This window comes from Olea europaea, chromosome 13 (genome assembly GCF_002742605.1).
Source record: "Olea europaea var. sylvestris chromosome 13, O_europaea_v1, whole genome shotgun sequence".
In the NCBI taxonomy this organism is placed as follows: Eukaryota; Viridiplantae; Streptophyta; class Magnoliopsida; order Lamiales; family Oleaceae; genus Olea; species Olea europaea.
Window position 1 is genome coordinate 11,674,507 of NC_036249.1, and position 15,535 is coordinate 11,690,041.

The 15,535-nt window shown below is 34.3% G+C and overlaps 2 protein-coding genes across 2 annotated transcripts; one reads left to right on the forward strand and one right to left on the reverse strand.

Annotated features, from left to right (window-relative positions):
• The first annotated feature begins 1,266 nt into the window (after window positions 1-1,266).
• On the forward strand, window positions 1,267-3,611 carry LOC111407602 (aluminum-activated malate transporter 9-like). The gene is made up of 2 exons (XM_023037204.1): window positions 1,267-2,849; window positions 3,022-3,611. The coding sequence occupies exons 1-2, from the start codon at window positions 2,597-2,599 to the stop codon at window positions 3,192-3,194; spliced, it is 426 nt and encodes a 141-aa protein (XP_022892972.1). The 5' UTR covers window positions 1,267-2,596; the 3' UTR covers window positions 3,195-3,611.
• Window positions 3,612-5,399: 1,788 nt separating this feature from the next.
• LOC111407603 lies at window positions 5,400-10,395 on the reverse strand. Its single transcript, XM_023037205.1, has 3 exons — window positions 10,229-10,395; window positions 9,546-9,634; window positions 5,400-8,051 (listed from the first exon to the last, which is right to left on the reverse strand). The coding sequence occupies exon 3, from the start codon at window positions 7,776-7,778 to the stop codon at window positions 5,766-5,768; it is 2,013 nt and encodes a 670-aa protein (XP_022892973.1). The 5' UTR covers window positions 7,779-8,051; window positions 9,546-9,634; window positions 10,229-10,395; the 3' UTR covers window positions 5,400-5,765.
• Between the last annotated feature and the right edge of the window lie 5,140 nt (window positions 10,396-15,535).

Here is a 15,535-nt window from a genome sequence, read left to right on the forward strand (position 1 = left end):
TTAAATAGTGATTGATAGTGAATGTGTGATTAAAACTAAAGGAAGAATTTTGAATTTACGTGTAATATTATATTATTGACGAATGTGTGCTTGAAAATGATTTTTGAAAAAATGAATTTTTAGAAGAATGTAGCTCAAACAAGGACGTAATATATATTAGTACTAAGCCTTAAATATTTTTTTCTTTTATCAAATAATATTGAAATATTATATGCTTTTTGTATTTTGATTATTTATTTGTTTGTTTAAGTAAGATAACTTTTTTTTTTAACTATTTTAAACATGTTTTTTTATTATGGAAAGCGGAAAGGGAATAGTAAGGATCCAACATATACGTTCTATTTGAGAACCTCTTAATGTTGCAGTGAACACACGTAAATTTTATTTGAAATAAAAGTCTTCCAAAATCTTATGAATTCTATAAAAGTTTATAGAAGTGTATGAAAGATGTTTATTAATTCCATAAAATTCTATAAAAATTAATGAATTTCACAAAAATCCATAACTTAAAAAAATATCTATAAAAGTCCAAACTAAACATACACTCCTTAAATTTTTTATTCTTCGAAAATAATTTTTATAACATGGAGAGTGAAAAGGAAATAGTGGAGATCAAACCTTTACCTCTTATTTGAGAAATTCTTATTGTTGTAGTAGGCATACTTGGATTCTATTTCAAATGACAGTTTTCGAAAGTGTTGGAAATTCTATAAAAGTTCAAAATGAAAATATATAGAAGTTTATGAAAGACTTTTATTAATTCTATAAATTTATAAAAGTTCATGAATTTCACAAAAGTCCATAACTTAAAAAATAAAAATAAAAAAATATAAAAGTCCAATTGAATACTCCACTTAATATATTCATTTACTAGAAATGTATGGATACAATATACTTTTATATTTGTTTGCTAGATATATGTATATATTTGACGTTTATTAATGTTATTTAGTGTTGTATAATTTATCTTATCGAATGAGCCATTCACACTTCACCTTGAAAGGTTGCTAAGGTGAACATGAAGATTGAAGGAGTGGCTACTTTTAAGAGATGAATCCCCACCTTCAAGAGACACAATTCGAATGCATGACTTGACTTTTAAAGAAGTAGGACGTATAATACACTAAATACTGTTGATTTTTAAATTCTTTGAAATTATACATTAATATAGGACCGATGTTATATCCATTCAACATTATAGACGTAAGCATCTTTTATCATGTTTTACGTCATCTTTTCTTCCATTATGTCATTTATTCTTTTATTAGACATGTTTCTTCTCCTAATTGCATAAACCTCTTAGCCAAACTCTCTTCCTTAAATCCCTTGCACCTTCTCTTAATTTCTTTCAACACAACCTTGTTGAAATCCCTGGGTTCCCTTTCAGAAGGCCCGTCTCTCCTATAAGTTTGGAAGCCATAGAAGGCTTTGAGATTTGGCCGTAGAAGGATCGAATTGTTTCCGAAGAACCATCATTGGAAAATGAGTGGGAAAGAGGGTAGTATTGAGATTAATATTCCTTCTAAACAGCGAGAAACTAAGAACAAATCTAGCAAGCCAAGCTTTTCATGCAAAGAATGGGTTTCAAGCGTTTGGAAATTTGCCAAAGAAGACACCAACAGAGTATTATTCTCACTTAAAATGGGGTTAGCAGTTCTTCTTGTATCACTTCTAATACTTTGCCAAGCACGTTATCGAGTTCTTGGCATCAATACTGTCTGGGCCATCCTCACTGTTGCCATCGTGTTTGAACATACTGTAGGTGCGTTTTTGGAATTCAAATAAATGAATTTTTTTTACATCTAGTTGTATAACATCTTAGACGAGGTTGTTAACAGTATAAATTATGTCTATGAAGGTGCCACACTCAAACGAGGATTCAACCGAGCATTTGGCACCATAGTCTCCGGAATATTAGCCATTGCCATTGCTCAGTTAGCTTTGCACACTGGACGGATTGCAGAGCCTATTGTAATTGGTGTGAGCATCTTCATTGTTGGTAAGATAGCAAATCAAACTCATTCCCTTTTTTCCTCAATCGAGACAAACTCAAGAGATAACTATCCATACACTGATAAGGTACGTATGGATTCCCGAGAAGAAAGGAGCTGAGGTGATCCCGGACCGCCCAGATCCCATTGTTTTTCTTGTCAATTAAAACTGTTAATTCAAATACTTAATTCAATAAGATCATGGAGAGCAATAATGAACAAACAAAAACATAAACTCATGCACAAACCCACAGATTCATAGTAGTTCGCTCTCAAATTAATAGCCAAGATGACTCACCGTTGTTGATTTTCACTAATTTGGAGAAAATCTTACACCTTTATGTTCGATCTCACATCACAAAAAAATGAAAAAAATGGTACCTCAAGGCTCCTAAAGTAAGAATTTAGGACGTCCTAATACAAAGATATGAATCATCCATGTATCTCCATATAAAAGAAAATTCACCTTAGGGGCTCTGGTTCTCAAATACCCCCAATCGCAGTCGAGGGATAAGTGAGCTCCAAAGAATTCAACAACGGAAGAAGAACTCATATGACTAATGAGAAATCTGGTTTAATATTTTGCAGGGACTGTAACATCATTCATGAAGTTACTGCCATCCTTTGTGCCATATGTAGCTGGATTTCGAGTTATAATATTCACCTATGGTTTGATCATTGTCTCCGGCTGTCGATTGGGGAACCCAATCAGAACAGCCTTGGATCGGCTTTCCTCAATAGCCATTGGAGGGATCATAGCAGTAGCAGTAAATGTATTCATTTTCCCTATATGGGCTGGGGATCAGTTACACAAAGAACTCGTCAATAACTTCAATTCAGTGGCTGATGCACTTGAAGGTATACTAATCTATGAAAACTTCGACCTTTATGGCTTGTTTGGTAGAGTGGATTGTAAAGTAATGGACAGCATGAAAACAAAAAAGAATAAACAAACTAAAGTTTTGTCCTAACATGCTTCAGACATATATCTATCTGTTCCCCATTTTCTGTACTGTTAAATCCTTTGCAGAATGTGTGAAGAAGTACTTGGAAGATGATGGATCAGAACATGAAGAATTCTCAAAGACTGTCATGGATGAGTTTCCTGATGAACCCGCATACAGAAAATGCAAATCCACGTTGATCTCCTCTGCCAAACTTGAATCTTTGGTACTAATTATCTTTCAATCAGATAATACATAGAGATCTTTTCTCCTTTCTTCACAGGTTTCAAGGTTTGTTCGGTAAGGTGGACTGAACAATTTTATACTTTAATTGGACAGTATTAGCAAGGAAATGGAAGCTAAAATCCGGTTCATTGTACTGTCTAATTAAGAGTGGGCAACTTGACATTTTAACCCGAACCACCTGAACAAGACCAAATTAGCTAGTTTAGTTCAATTCTAGTTAAAATTAACTGGTTCCGGTTCTCAGAAATGACAGTATGATACTGATCTAGTTCAGGCTTACCATTTTAATTTTTACAAAATTATTATTAAAAATCTCGACATTAAATCAAATTTATATCAACTTACACAAATTAATAAGTATTCAAAATAAACATTTCTATTGCCTGGGGAAAGAAAATACACTATAGTTTGTACTTTCCAATTATTTTCTGGTCCACGGGTAGAATTCTTTTGAACCCAATCAAACCATACTATGCATACCTTGTGTTTAGTACTGCTTAGCCAACACGTCCAAACTTTTAAAACCGTATAACATTGAATTGGAGAGAGATCCACAAGGATAATTTCATCTTCTTTCGGTTTTATGTATTAGGGCGTTTCAGCAAAATGGGAGCCACCACATGGCAGGTTTAAGCATTTCTTTTATCCATGGTTAGAGTATGTCAAGGTTGGTGCAGTTTTGAGATATTGTGCATACGAGGTTATGGCACTTCATGGTATACTTCACTCAAAAATTCAGGTCTCTTTCTTCTCTGTTAATGTTAGAAAATATATGAATTTAAATTGTTATTGGACACCCCATTACAAGAGAATCTATCAACTTGTCTAAAATCTTAAATAATTAAAGATCAATCAAAATTGTTATTACTAACCACGTTCATTTAAAAAAAAATAAAAAAATAAAAATCACCATGATATACTTTATCTAACATTATTGATCGATTTGGGCATATATGCAAAAATCTTTCAAAATTTAATTATAAGTTTAAAATTAGGTAATTATCTAAATTGAACAAATTTTTTTTTATTGATCGAAATTGGAAATATATTATGAATACAAAAATTTTGAAATTAGAGGGACAGTTTAGATGGGTAATCTTTTGTTTTGAAACTTCATGAATTGTGGACTCATAAATCCGTCATGCAACGACCTTGTATTCCGAGCAAGAATTAAATAGAAAGTTTCTGGGCCGTATACAATCAAAACCAAGAAGAAAAACAATAGCCAAGTTTTGAACCCCTTTAGATTCTTTCCCCCATAACTTGGGCAACATTTTCTCCCAGGGCACTTCTATTTTGCAAGGAAGAAGTGCTCAGAAACTGGTTTCAATCTAATGCACAGTGTGTACATGAAAAGACAATACGTGAACAAACGAACAACCTTCTGATTCTGTGTCATGCATTCTGAAGTTCAGAGAATCGGAGAAAAAAATCTCATGAACTTATTTATGGTAGCTGTGTACCCAGCCCTGGATGAAACCTTATTTATACAAGCCAGAAATAAACCCTGGTGCAAGATAACATCTGAAAATTAACGTAAAAATCCAGAATTCACCAGGAAAAAAAAGTTCTCCATTTTCATTTGACCTCAAAAACAAAATATGTTGCCTAAAATTATAAGGATGCAGGGGATTTGTCGAGTTTTGCTTGGTTTCAACTTGAAAAACTGATCCCATTCATCTAACACAAACTCTGTTGACTGACGACCGAACTGTTAACCAAGAGTGGATTCAAATATTCTGAGTGGCACTTGTGAAGTGCATATGGTAAATCCACAAATTACGCAAAAAAATTTCTCATTCACTTGTCGTAAAATAAAACCAGATCACAGAACCTAAACATCCTTTGCTTCATGAAGATTGTCACTGCAAGAATATACCCCACCAGGCCAACACATTTCCATTATGGCTTAATGTTAAGTAGTAATACTTCAAGAAGAAAATACAACTACTGCTAGAGTTTCATTTATATTGCCTGAAATATTTCATCAGAATTTTCTGCACAATGAGTCATGAACTCTATACCCATCAAAATCCTTAGCCAGGGAAAAAAGATCTCTGGGCATATATTACACTAGCAATTACTACGTCATGATTTATAGGACAATATTTGCCCAAAGCAAGGTTCTTTGATCATGATCTCTATATACAACAAAAAGTACTATAAACTACCTAATAAGTTTCAATGATTGAAAAATGGCAAAAAATGATTAAGCAAATAGAAAACAGATAAGATTCATTATGAAGGGAATGCATCGAGCCAGAAACATTAATAACAGAATATCCATTTGCCTCTATACAAGAGATTCATGTAAAAGTTGATGGATGAAAAAGCAATTTTCTACATGAAAAAAGGAAAAAGAAGGGATAACCCCTTCTCAGAAAGCTAAGCAGCTAAGTTGATTTCTCCTTCTTGCCACAAAAGCTTAATGGCAATATGAAGACTTCCTTACTAAACAAATAGGAGAGAGGAGTTTATTATATTCAAATCACTAAACGGACATAATGCAATACAGACACAAGTACATGCATAGAAACTGTGATTTTAAACCACCAAATTAGAGAAACAGGATAACAAATCTTTCTTAAATCATGGTCTGATGTGTCCTGAAAGATTTTGCTGGCTCGGATGGACTGACCATGTCTCTACGGCTAGTGAAGTCGATACCAGAACTGCCCATGAACGTTGCTATCAAGTTTCCTCCATGCACCCTTCCTTCTGGGATTGTACCCAGAGATGAGCTGCCTCCAATATGCAGATGATCTTTCCCGAAAGCAGAGTAATTCCAACTGTTGGCGGAAGTCACAACACTATTTTCAATCTTTGTGATGTTAATACTCTCATCCTCAGCAGCTAAAATGCCATTCATCTTAGCAAGTTGGTTGGACTTGGACTCCAGGAAGACAGATCCTATAATAGCACCACTGTGAACCCATTTGTCCTTGACCAGGATACCATGAGATGTGCAGAGTCCTGTCTTCCCCCTAGCAAATGAGTTACAAGGACTGTCACTTCTTCCAAATTCAGAACCAGGCTGACCCCAAGAGCATCTCTTTCCTCCACCATGGGCCTTGCAGAAATCAGTGCTGCCTTGAGCACTTCTTTTACACCCTTCAAATTTACACCTCTTACCCCCACCATGACGGACACAAAAGTCAGTACGCCCCCTAGCACTCTTTGTGCAATCTGGGACAGCACACCTCTTTCCGCCCCCGTGTGCTACACAGAAAAGAGTCCCTCCGTGTACACTCTTTGGGCAAACCCCACCTTGGAATGAACAGCGCTTCCCTCCACCGTGGCCCTTGCAGAAACGTGTGCTTCCTTCTGCACCCTTGTTGCACCCTAAATAAGTGCAGCGTTTGCCACCGCCATGAGCCTTGCAAAACATTGTGCTTCCCTGAGCCCCTTTAGCGCATTCAGGATACTGACATCGGCGGCCACCTCCATGCGATATGCAAAGGCCAGAAAGGCCTTCGGCACTCTTTGTGCAGTTCTCTCTCTGGCATCTCTTGCCACCACCATGTCGAATGCATAACCCAGATTTTCCTCTGGCTGCACGAGTGCAACCCTCATGGCTGCAGCGACGGCCACCACCATGAGCTATGCAAAAGTCTGTACGTCCTTCTGCACTTTTTGTACATCCTAGAAATTCGCAACGTCGACCACCACCATGAGCCTTGCAGAATGCAGTACGACCCTCAGCTCCTTTATGGCAATTAGGGCGCTGACACCTTCGACCACCACCATGAGCTATACAAAGACCAGAAGCACCTCTTGCTCCCTTCAAACATCCCTGAAACTGACACTGTTTAGTACTACTACTACTAGTAATACGATGCTGCAGTTGTTGCTGTGTTGCCCCGGAAGTACAGGTGACTGTGCTTTTTGGCGTTGTTATGACACTTGAGGAGATATCTTTTAAGATTGTGGCTGGCTTAGTTTGGCCTAGAGCCTTGGTGAGAAAGTAGCCTGTTTCCATGTCCAGAGTAGTCTGCAATGGACAAAATGGACTTACTGTTGATCCTTTATGTATGTTTAAAGCTCCATCGCTAATTGGAATCTTGAGGATATTTTTTGATGCAGTGGAACTTTGATGAATATTTGTGATATCAGATTCAGCAGGCCCACTGGAAAGGCTGAGCTCCAAATCAACCTTAGGGCATTCATCAAGCGATTTCAGAGAGGGGCCGGCTGACAGTTTTGGGCTTTGTGACTTCTCACGGCCAAGATGGAGAGTGAAATCCAGTTCTACATCCATTGTGGACTCTCCTTCAGTTTCTTTAGCTGAAGATAATGAGGTGCATGCAGTCACTGTGCTGCCTTTACTGTCGGAAGAACTGGCAGAATGGCCCAGGAGGAGACATAATGAAGATCCGATTTCCTGGTCCACAGATCCACTGATACATTTCCGTTTGACTCCCTTAGGAGCAGATGTCAAAGGGAGTGGAAAGGCAGGCGAATCAAGTCGTAAGGTTCTATCAGCATAACAAACACCTCCAGCTCCTGATCCTCCATTTTGGATGGAATTGCTTGAATTTTTGAACGCATTAGATACCGGGTTAGCAGCAAAACCCAAATTGTGGGATCTAGCATCCATGAACAAATAGTTAAAAGACACAACACTTATTTAATTCAAGACTCAATTGCAAAGAACAGTCTGCCTGACTTCCGGGCTTACAGAAATTAGTGACAAAGCTACGATTAGATGTCTCTAAAAAAGTACTCCCAACCACCACTCACGAATCCCGAAGTATCACAGCGATCCATTTACTATAAAAAGTGATCTGAAGTTCCGCTAATTAGCAGCAGTAACGGGAAATAAATTTACACAATTTCGCATTCCTTCAGTATATAATTGCAGTTGGTCATCCTGTTCCACGAGAAATTACATTATTGGTAAGACATATGATTGCCGACCGAAAGCAAAAAAATTGCAATATAACATAATATTGCAACATTTCTTAAGAAGGAAATGAAATTTATTCTTTATAAAACCAAAATACTTGACAGAGAATATGGTCCTACTTATCAATATTAATTATTGGAACTCCAATGTACAGATAAAATAAGAGTAAAGATCATTAAATCGTTAAGTTAGAAAAAGCAGTAATGATATACATGCCAAAAAATGTAATCAACAACTCTAACATGGAAGGTTACTACCGTTTTAAATTCTGTAAGCCAAACATAACAGCAGCAAAAGCAAAGTACAGAAACCAAGTTAACTGGTAGACCTTTAAAAAACTAAGTTTGATTGGCGAACAGTTTTCCATATCAAACATTCATGATAAAACTGTCTTGTTTTATGTATAAAATGGCAACACTTTATCAAGTGTCCAAAATATTGTTCGTAACAGGGACATCATTGTTCTGTCCGATATATTATCACTATGGTCAACAACATTGTAAAATCCATATGAATCACATACCTCTTTGTACAAATTTTCAGGTGTATGAGAATTTCCTACTGTAATTAGGGAAGGGCAGTACATAACAATCAGTATAGAGTTCTGGATGCTACAAAGAGTTTATACATGGATTCCCAGAAGGGAAAGAATACAATGCAGATACAATCTTGTTTTTGTGATCAAGGTTAAAGCTTCTGATGAGATCTAAATAGTCAGGTGAAGGACCTATAATTAACAGGAAGAGTAAATGATGGCAGACAAACAGTTTCTTCATCCTTTTTATTTCAAGGTGGCGAATGAATGAAGAAAGAGTCTCATCAAAATTATGGGACTGAAAAACCAAAAAAAAATAAAAAAAATTAGGGGACAAAAAAAAAAAAAAAAAAAAAAAAAAAAAAATAGCATAACCTTTAATGCTCGAAAAGGAAAATTAGCCATTGTATATGAGTGGACAGCAATCTCATTCTTAACAAAGATTTCTAATGTGGCCTAGTCCAGTCATTAAAAAGTTATCGTCGGCAACTACAGATACATACAATCTAGCACAAACACGTGGAATGAGTAAAAAATGCATGAGAATGCATCTAAAATTACCTAACTACAAAGTGGTCAGTAATAGTAGGAGTTAACTGTAATACAAAGACCATTCAGAAACAGCCAACAAAAGCAATTATCCAAGTTCTTAATATTCAGAACAGTGAATAGAATGGATATTGGTAAACAGGACTGGAAACAAATAGTCACACAATTTCAACGAAATACAACTAAATAGAGGAAGCATCATCAGGAAAGAAATGTCAAAGCCGCATAAAAGTAGAAGGAGAACCTTTATCCTTTTTCTAGGGGAGGAAAAAATTCTATATCAACTAGAAACCAAATTCGGCACAACTTTTGAGACTGTAAATTTGGATTTGAAAATTTATGTCAATGGAAAGACAATAATTTATAAAACTTACCTTATAGTATAACAAGTTGAGCTGATTTTTCCAGGAAATCCTAGCAGAATTAACAGGCTTCGAAACCTTCCTCGAAGAAACAAAAAAGACTTGGAGAGCATAAAGAAAAGAGAAAAAAAATAACAGTTAATTCACATATCTACCGAACAAGATGCATGACAAAGGCATATATACATACATAATTAAAAAATATATAAATTGATATTTAACACATAAAGAGTTTCCAAACTAAAATTAACCCAGATACAGAAAAAAAAAATCTAAAATTGGAAATTTAGCTCAAAACAACATCAGCATCTGCACAAAACCAAGAATAAAATACGCTCACTTTAAACTAAACAAGATATATGACGCCCACACACATAACTACAACAAAAACTTCATATCTAGCAGATAAAGAGTTTTGGAACTAAAAAATTCACCGAGATACAATAAATAAATTACTAGAATTGGAATTCATTTGAAAAAAGCGGTAGCATATGAGCAGAGCTATTAAAAAGGCAGAATTTTGCAGTTCAATCAACAAAGCGGACCCAATTTTTACTAATGGTGTGCAAAAAACACGCGTGATTTCGGCTAAAACATTAAGCTATGCATGAACTAAATTAAATGGAAAAATGACGAGTAAAGAAACATTAAGCGGGAAATGAATCGATGATAATATAAAATCGGAAGAAATTTACCTGTTAGATTCCGTAACTTATCACACCAGCCAGGTAGGCGGCAGCCACCTAGATATTTTAGAATATAGCTATTACATGTACATATATGCAGAGAGAGACAGAGAGAGCGCGAGCGCTAGGGCTTCGTGAGCGCCGGCAAAGCACAATAGCGACAGAGATGTGCCGTGTGCGATTTTCAGATGTATATATACAGATACGAACGCGATAAAAGGGAAATTAACGGATACTGTCAAGGCAGCGCACGTTAAAAAGGACCGGCGCACGTTATCCCTGGTAAATTCTTTTTATTTTTTCCTCCCTATTAAAGCCACATTCCTAAATTAATTTATAAATAGTCAAGTCAACTTTTAGTTTTAGCCCTTGTTTGAATCACGTTATTTCCATACAAATATATTTTTAAATAGTGTATTGATAAAAAATATATAATTAAAAATAAAGAAAAATAAAGAAAAATTTTGAAATTACATATAATATAATTTTATTGAAGAATGTGTGATTAAAATGATTTCAAACAGATTAATGATTAAATTACATTTATAATCATAAGTTTGAATTAATTCATAAGTATTATCCAAATTTATCATCATTTATTTCTATTTATTTATAAATTAAATCGTCTAGCGTTATGGGTGCCTTGCAAGAAGGGAGCAAATGGTCCACCATAGTCAAATGATAATGATGGCTGAAAATCATGTACAAGTTTTGAGCTTATGAAATTTTACAAATGTGGGAAATCCGTATCACTTGAATATTGAGATAAATGCGATTTATATAGGTGTTAAATATGAACAAGTGTCAATTCCGGAAGCCTCGGTATATCATTTTCTTTGTATTTCTGATGTGTGTGTGTGTGAAATAGTAAGATTATGAACAATTGTTTCTAGTTGCATTAAAGAAGTTAATGTGTTGCATTATTTGCATTCAATAAGAACAATACTTATACAAGCGTCGCTAGTTGCATTAACCAAGTCAATGTATTGTATAATTTGCATTCTAAAAGAACAATACTTGATCAGTCGTCTCTAACATCGAACGAAATCAATTTAAATATGCAATTTTTTTATTTTTACATTTTTGTTTGTCACACTTTGTTACATTATCGTCATTCAAGCAAACAAATCACTAAGCAACACTAACTTTTCTCGAGATTATGTTACATCTTATAAAGCCCTTATTAGGTTATCACTATTGTGCGATCACTTTTACTAGCACGTGAAACCCTATTTGTATCCACTTAATTACATTATGCATAACTTGATAAAATTGTAAATAATTCGGGATTTCTATCTCTTTTGTACCAAAAAAACCAACTAATCTTAAATCAATTGTTAGTTCCTGAATAATCGAAGTGCATTTTGCTTCGCAACACTAGAATATATGTTTTCATTTGATTGAATTTGCGTGGACGAAAGTAAAATTCGACTACACCTTTATGTTACTTCAATTAGGACCCATTTGGCAAGATTATTGAAAAGAGAAAATTTGTTTATGAGTCTAAAAAATTGTCATTGAACATATTTGAAAATATTTTGTCTGACTATAAGGATTTTTAGAAAAAACTTTTAATTTTCTGCGAATATTCTTCAACAAAAATAAAGCAAAAGTAAAAATAGAAATCACGTCGAACAGACCTTTAATATTCATAACTGAGTTATTTTTAGTAATATATGAAATTAAATACTTGTTATTACAATATTGTTTCTGTTTTTTAATTTTAATTTTTCTCTATGAACTTTCCGTGCTTTTGAGTAGAGGAACACTGATAGCACATGGTTTTCCATATTTTCCACTCTGTCAAATTCCATTAGCGGTCCATTGCCCCCCACCCCAACCCACCCCACCCCACCCACACGTGCCACTCGACTTCACAACAGCAACACAATTATGTCGAAGCTAAGACAGACATTAGGAAATTAGGAATTGTGCTTGATGGACGTAATTTAGGTATATAAGGGTGTTCACACCATTCACATGGAATGAGACTCGTGCGAGGTGGGCTCCACTTCATGTGAGGGGTGTGGATACTCCTATGTACATATTTTATGTACACCAAAATTTGTCCGAAAATTAATTTTCCATTGGATTCTTAGCAGAAGAAATAAAAATAAATTAAACTTTTATAAGATTTGTCAATTGGGAACGTACGGGAAATGAAAACTTTTAGAAAATGTTTCGAAATTCTTAATCTTGGAATTCCACAAAAAGTTAAATTAATTATAAACTCTCACAAGTTGGAATTGATTTTGCTAAATAAATTAATTTCATAATTTCTCGTTACCCAGCCAAACACATGACTAACGCTTTACGCCTTCGAAAGGTCGCATAGACTTTTCAAGAAATCAAATTCGGGGTGTGGCGACACGTATCGAAGCGCCAAATTCAATGAAAATCTGACGGGCACAAAACACGCGTCAATGTGACTTTTCTGTATCATTCACAGTCGGCAGCGGCCCGTCACCGCTCATGGTGCGTCGGTTCTTTCTTTCTATCTTGTGCTGGCCTGGCCCCATTTAGATAATGACCTGGAATTCCGGTTCATGTCAATCAATGCGGCGGCTATGTTAATTTTTTTGGCCCCACAAATATCTCTAGTTTCGCTGTTTAGTACAATTTTCTTTTTTTTCTTTTTTTAAATTAGCATGTTTGGTGGCCTTTAATTTATTTCTCACTCTCATTTTTAAGCATATATTCATGCAATAAAGATACTCTACACAAAAATTTAAAACCGTTTCCATACATTTTAACAGTATATTCTTCAAAACATAGTTTTTTTCAAATTAAAGGCCACCAATTTTTTCAAATTAAAGGCCACCAAACAGGAGTCGAGATCTACTGTCCAATTTGCTGTACACTCAATTACAAATCGACATATCATAAAAAATTAAAATTAATGTTATGTCATGGCTCAACTCACCAAACAGGGTTAGATTTTATAAAATAGAAGTTTTTTAAAGAATTCACACTATTTGAGCCCTATTTTTTTTTTTTGTTTAAATGTATTTTGAAATAGTGATTTTTAAGGGAATGTATAATTATAAAATATGAAAAATTTTGAATTTATATGCAAAATTATTTTATGAGAGAACGTATAGTTGAAAATGAATTTTGAAAAATGAATTTTGGGAAAAATGAGGTTCAAACAAATAAGTTCATCAATTTTTCAAACAGTGAATTATTAAGTGACGGATGAAATAATGTTTTGATAAGTTCAATGACCATTTAAAAAGCTTTTAAAATTTAATGATCGATGAAATATATCGTAAAAAGATCTCAAACATGTACATTATAATAAAACTTTTTTTCTTTTAGCTCATAAAGTATCAAAATATCTAGTGTTGAGATGAGATAAAAACAAGTAGGCATATCCTCAAAAGATGCCATCCATGTCTATCGTTACCTATCATGTTCAAGAAATAAAAAAACCTTTAGCCTACCGATGTCTTCAAGGGACATCTTTTATCCTATTTCAACTTAGATAAGAAGGCATTACTGTTTTTGCGACTACAAATAATACTCTTCCCTTTTCAAATTTCGTAATCTCATTTAACGCATGTTACATCTATCAAAAAAGAGAAATGCTCGAATGTCAAGGTACTACTTTCACTGGTCTTTTACAGACACTCACAATAAGTGGGCCCCACACCATTAAAAAATACCCCAAAAATCCCCACTCACCCCACTTGTTTGTGAGTGCCTGTAAAAGGTATGTTAAAAAGGGTCTTGACATTCTAGCATTTCTCATCAAAAAATAACATATCATTATTTTTTTTGCAATCACGTCAGTCGTCAGATAATATTTTCTAACACGATCTATTAAAATTAGAAAACTTAAATATATTATGAGGGTGTTTGGGAGATATTTTTATGTAAAAATTCATTTTTGAATAGTAAATTGATGAAAATGTGTGGTTCAAAAATAAGGAAATTTTTTTTATTCACGTGTAATATTATTTAATAAAGAATGTGTGGTTGAAAAGAAAAGAAGGAAAAACGTATTTTGAAAAAAGTGGGTACCAAACGGGCGTATATGTAAATATGAGAATTTCTTGAATACGTGTCTCCAATCCTGAAGTACAAAAAGGCCATTTCAGGAATTTCCTTAATCTAATCGAATAAATGCCAAAATATTTTATTAGACTTCTACTTTTAGTGATCCTTGAAACATATGAGATCTTATTGACTACTTTAACGATGGCTTTAGTAGTGTCTAGTGGAGAAGAACAGCCAAGTATATATTCGTACCTACTTCTTTTCATCTTTTAAAAAATAAGTTACTTTTATATAATTATTTTATCTATTTTAGGACGACTGAGGACGTGTAAGAGAATATGCTACTTTAAGATTCGTATTTTGTCACACGCGTTATACTTTACTTTTTTCGTTGTTTAATTATAATTAATTATGGGGCTTAAAAGTTTCACGCTTGTCATTATTGTATTTCTTAATTTTTTAATCTTTGAGTCTTTTGAGTTTGTCTTATTATTAGACAACAATGGATTTATTTTTACGCGTAAACTAAAATATTAAATTTATAGAATTTCCAACTTTTAATTGAATAACATAATATTTAGAGAATATTACTTTTGCACTGGTTAAGGTCAAGATAAGCACATACGTAAGATTACGTTTTAAAGACAGATTAATTCTATCAGAGGTTATCGAACTTTTACTCTAACTGTAATTGGATCGTTGAACTTTAATCCCTAAGTAACAAGGCACTAAACCTAAATTACAATTGGCAATTTGAAAGAATTTTTAAAAATAGTGAAGTCGAAAAGGTGAAAAACTAGAACTCAAAGTTTTTTAATGTGTTCAACCCTAGTTCAATCGTTCTTTTTTTTTTTACTAGTTGATGTCCGGTAGAACTTTAAAAACACCATTGAAGATGTTGTATATAATTATGACATTACACCTAGGCCATTTTTTAAAGTTTATATTTCATTAGCCAGATTTTTAAGTTTAATATTTTCATAAATCAGTTGTACCCCATCCATCTTAACCTAAATTCCTTTCTATCATGTGTCACAAAAACTTCATTCTCTGACACGATCACCTTCCTCACGTTTTTGGCATTGCAGCCCGTCCACGTATATGCAGAATAGCGATCCCCGAGGCACAGTTCAACTGGTAGATCAATCAACATTGTCTTACTTTCAGCGGTAGGGTGGAGAGTTCGATTCCTAGTGGGAATCTGCGGCCAAAAAATTTGGTATGGAGTAATCACTGTGGAGGAGGGTCTCTTGTACGCAAAAGTGTACAGGCAATGAGGGGAACCTATGACCCAGTTGAGGCATAAGTCGCGATTTA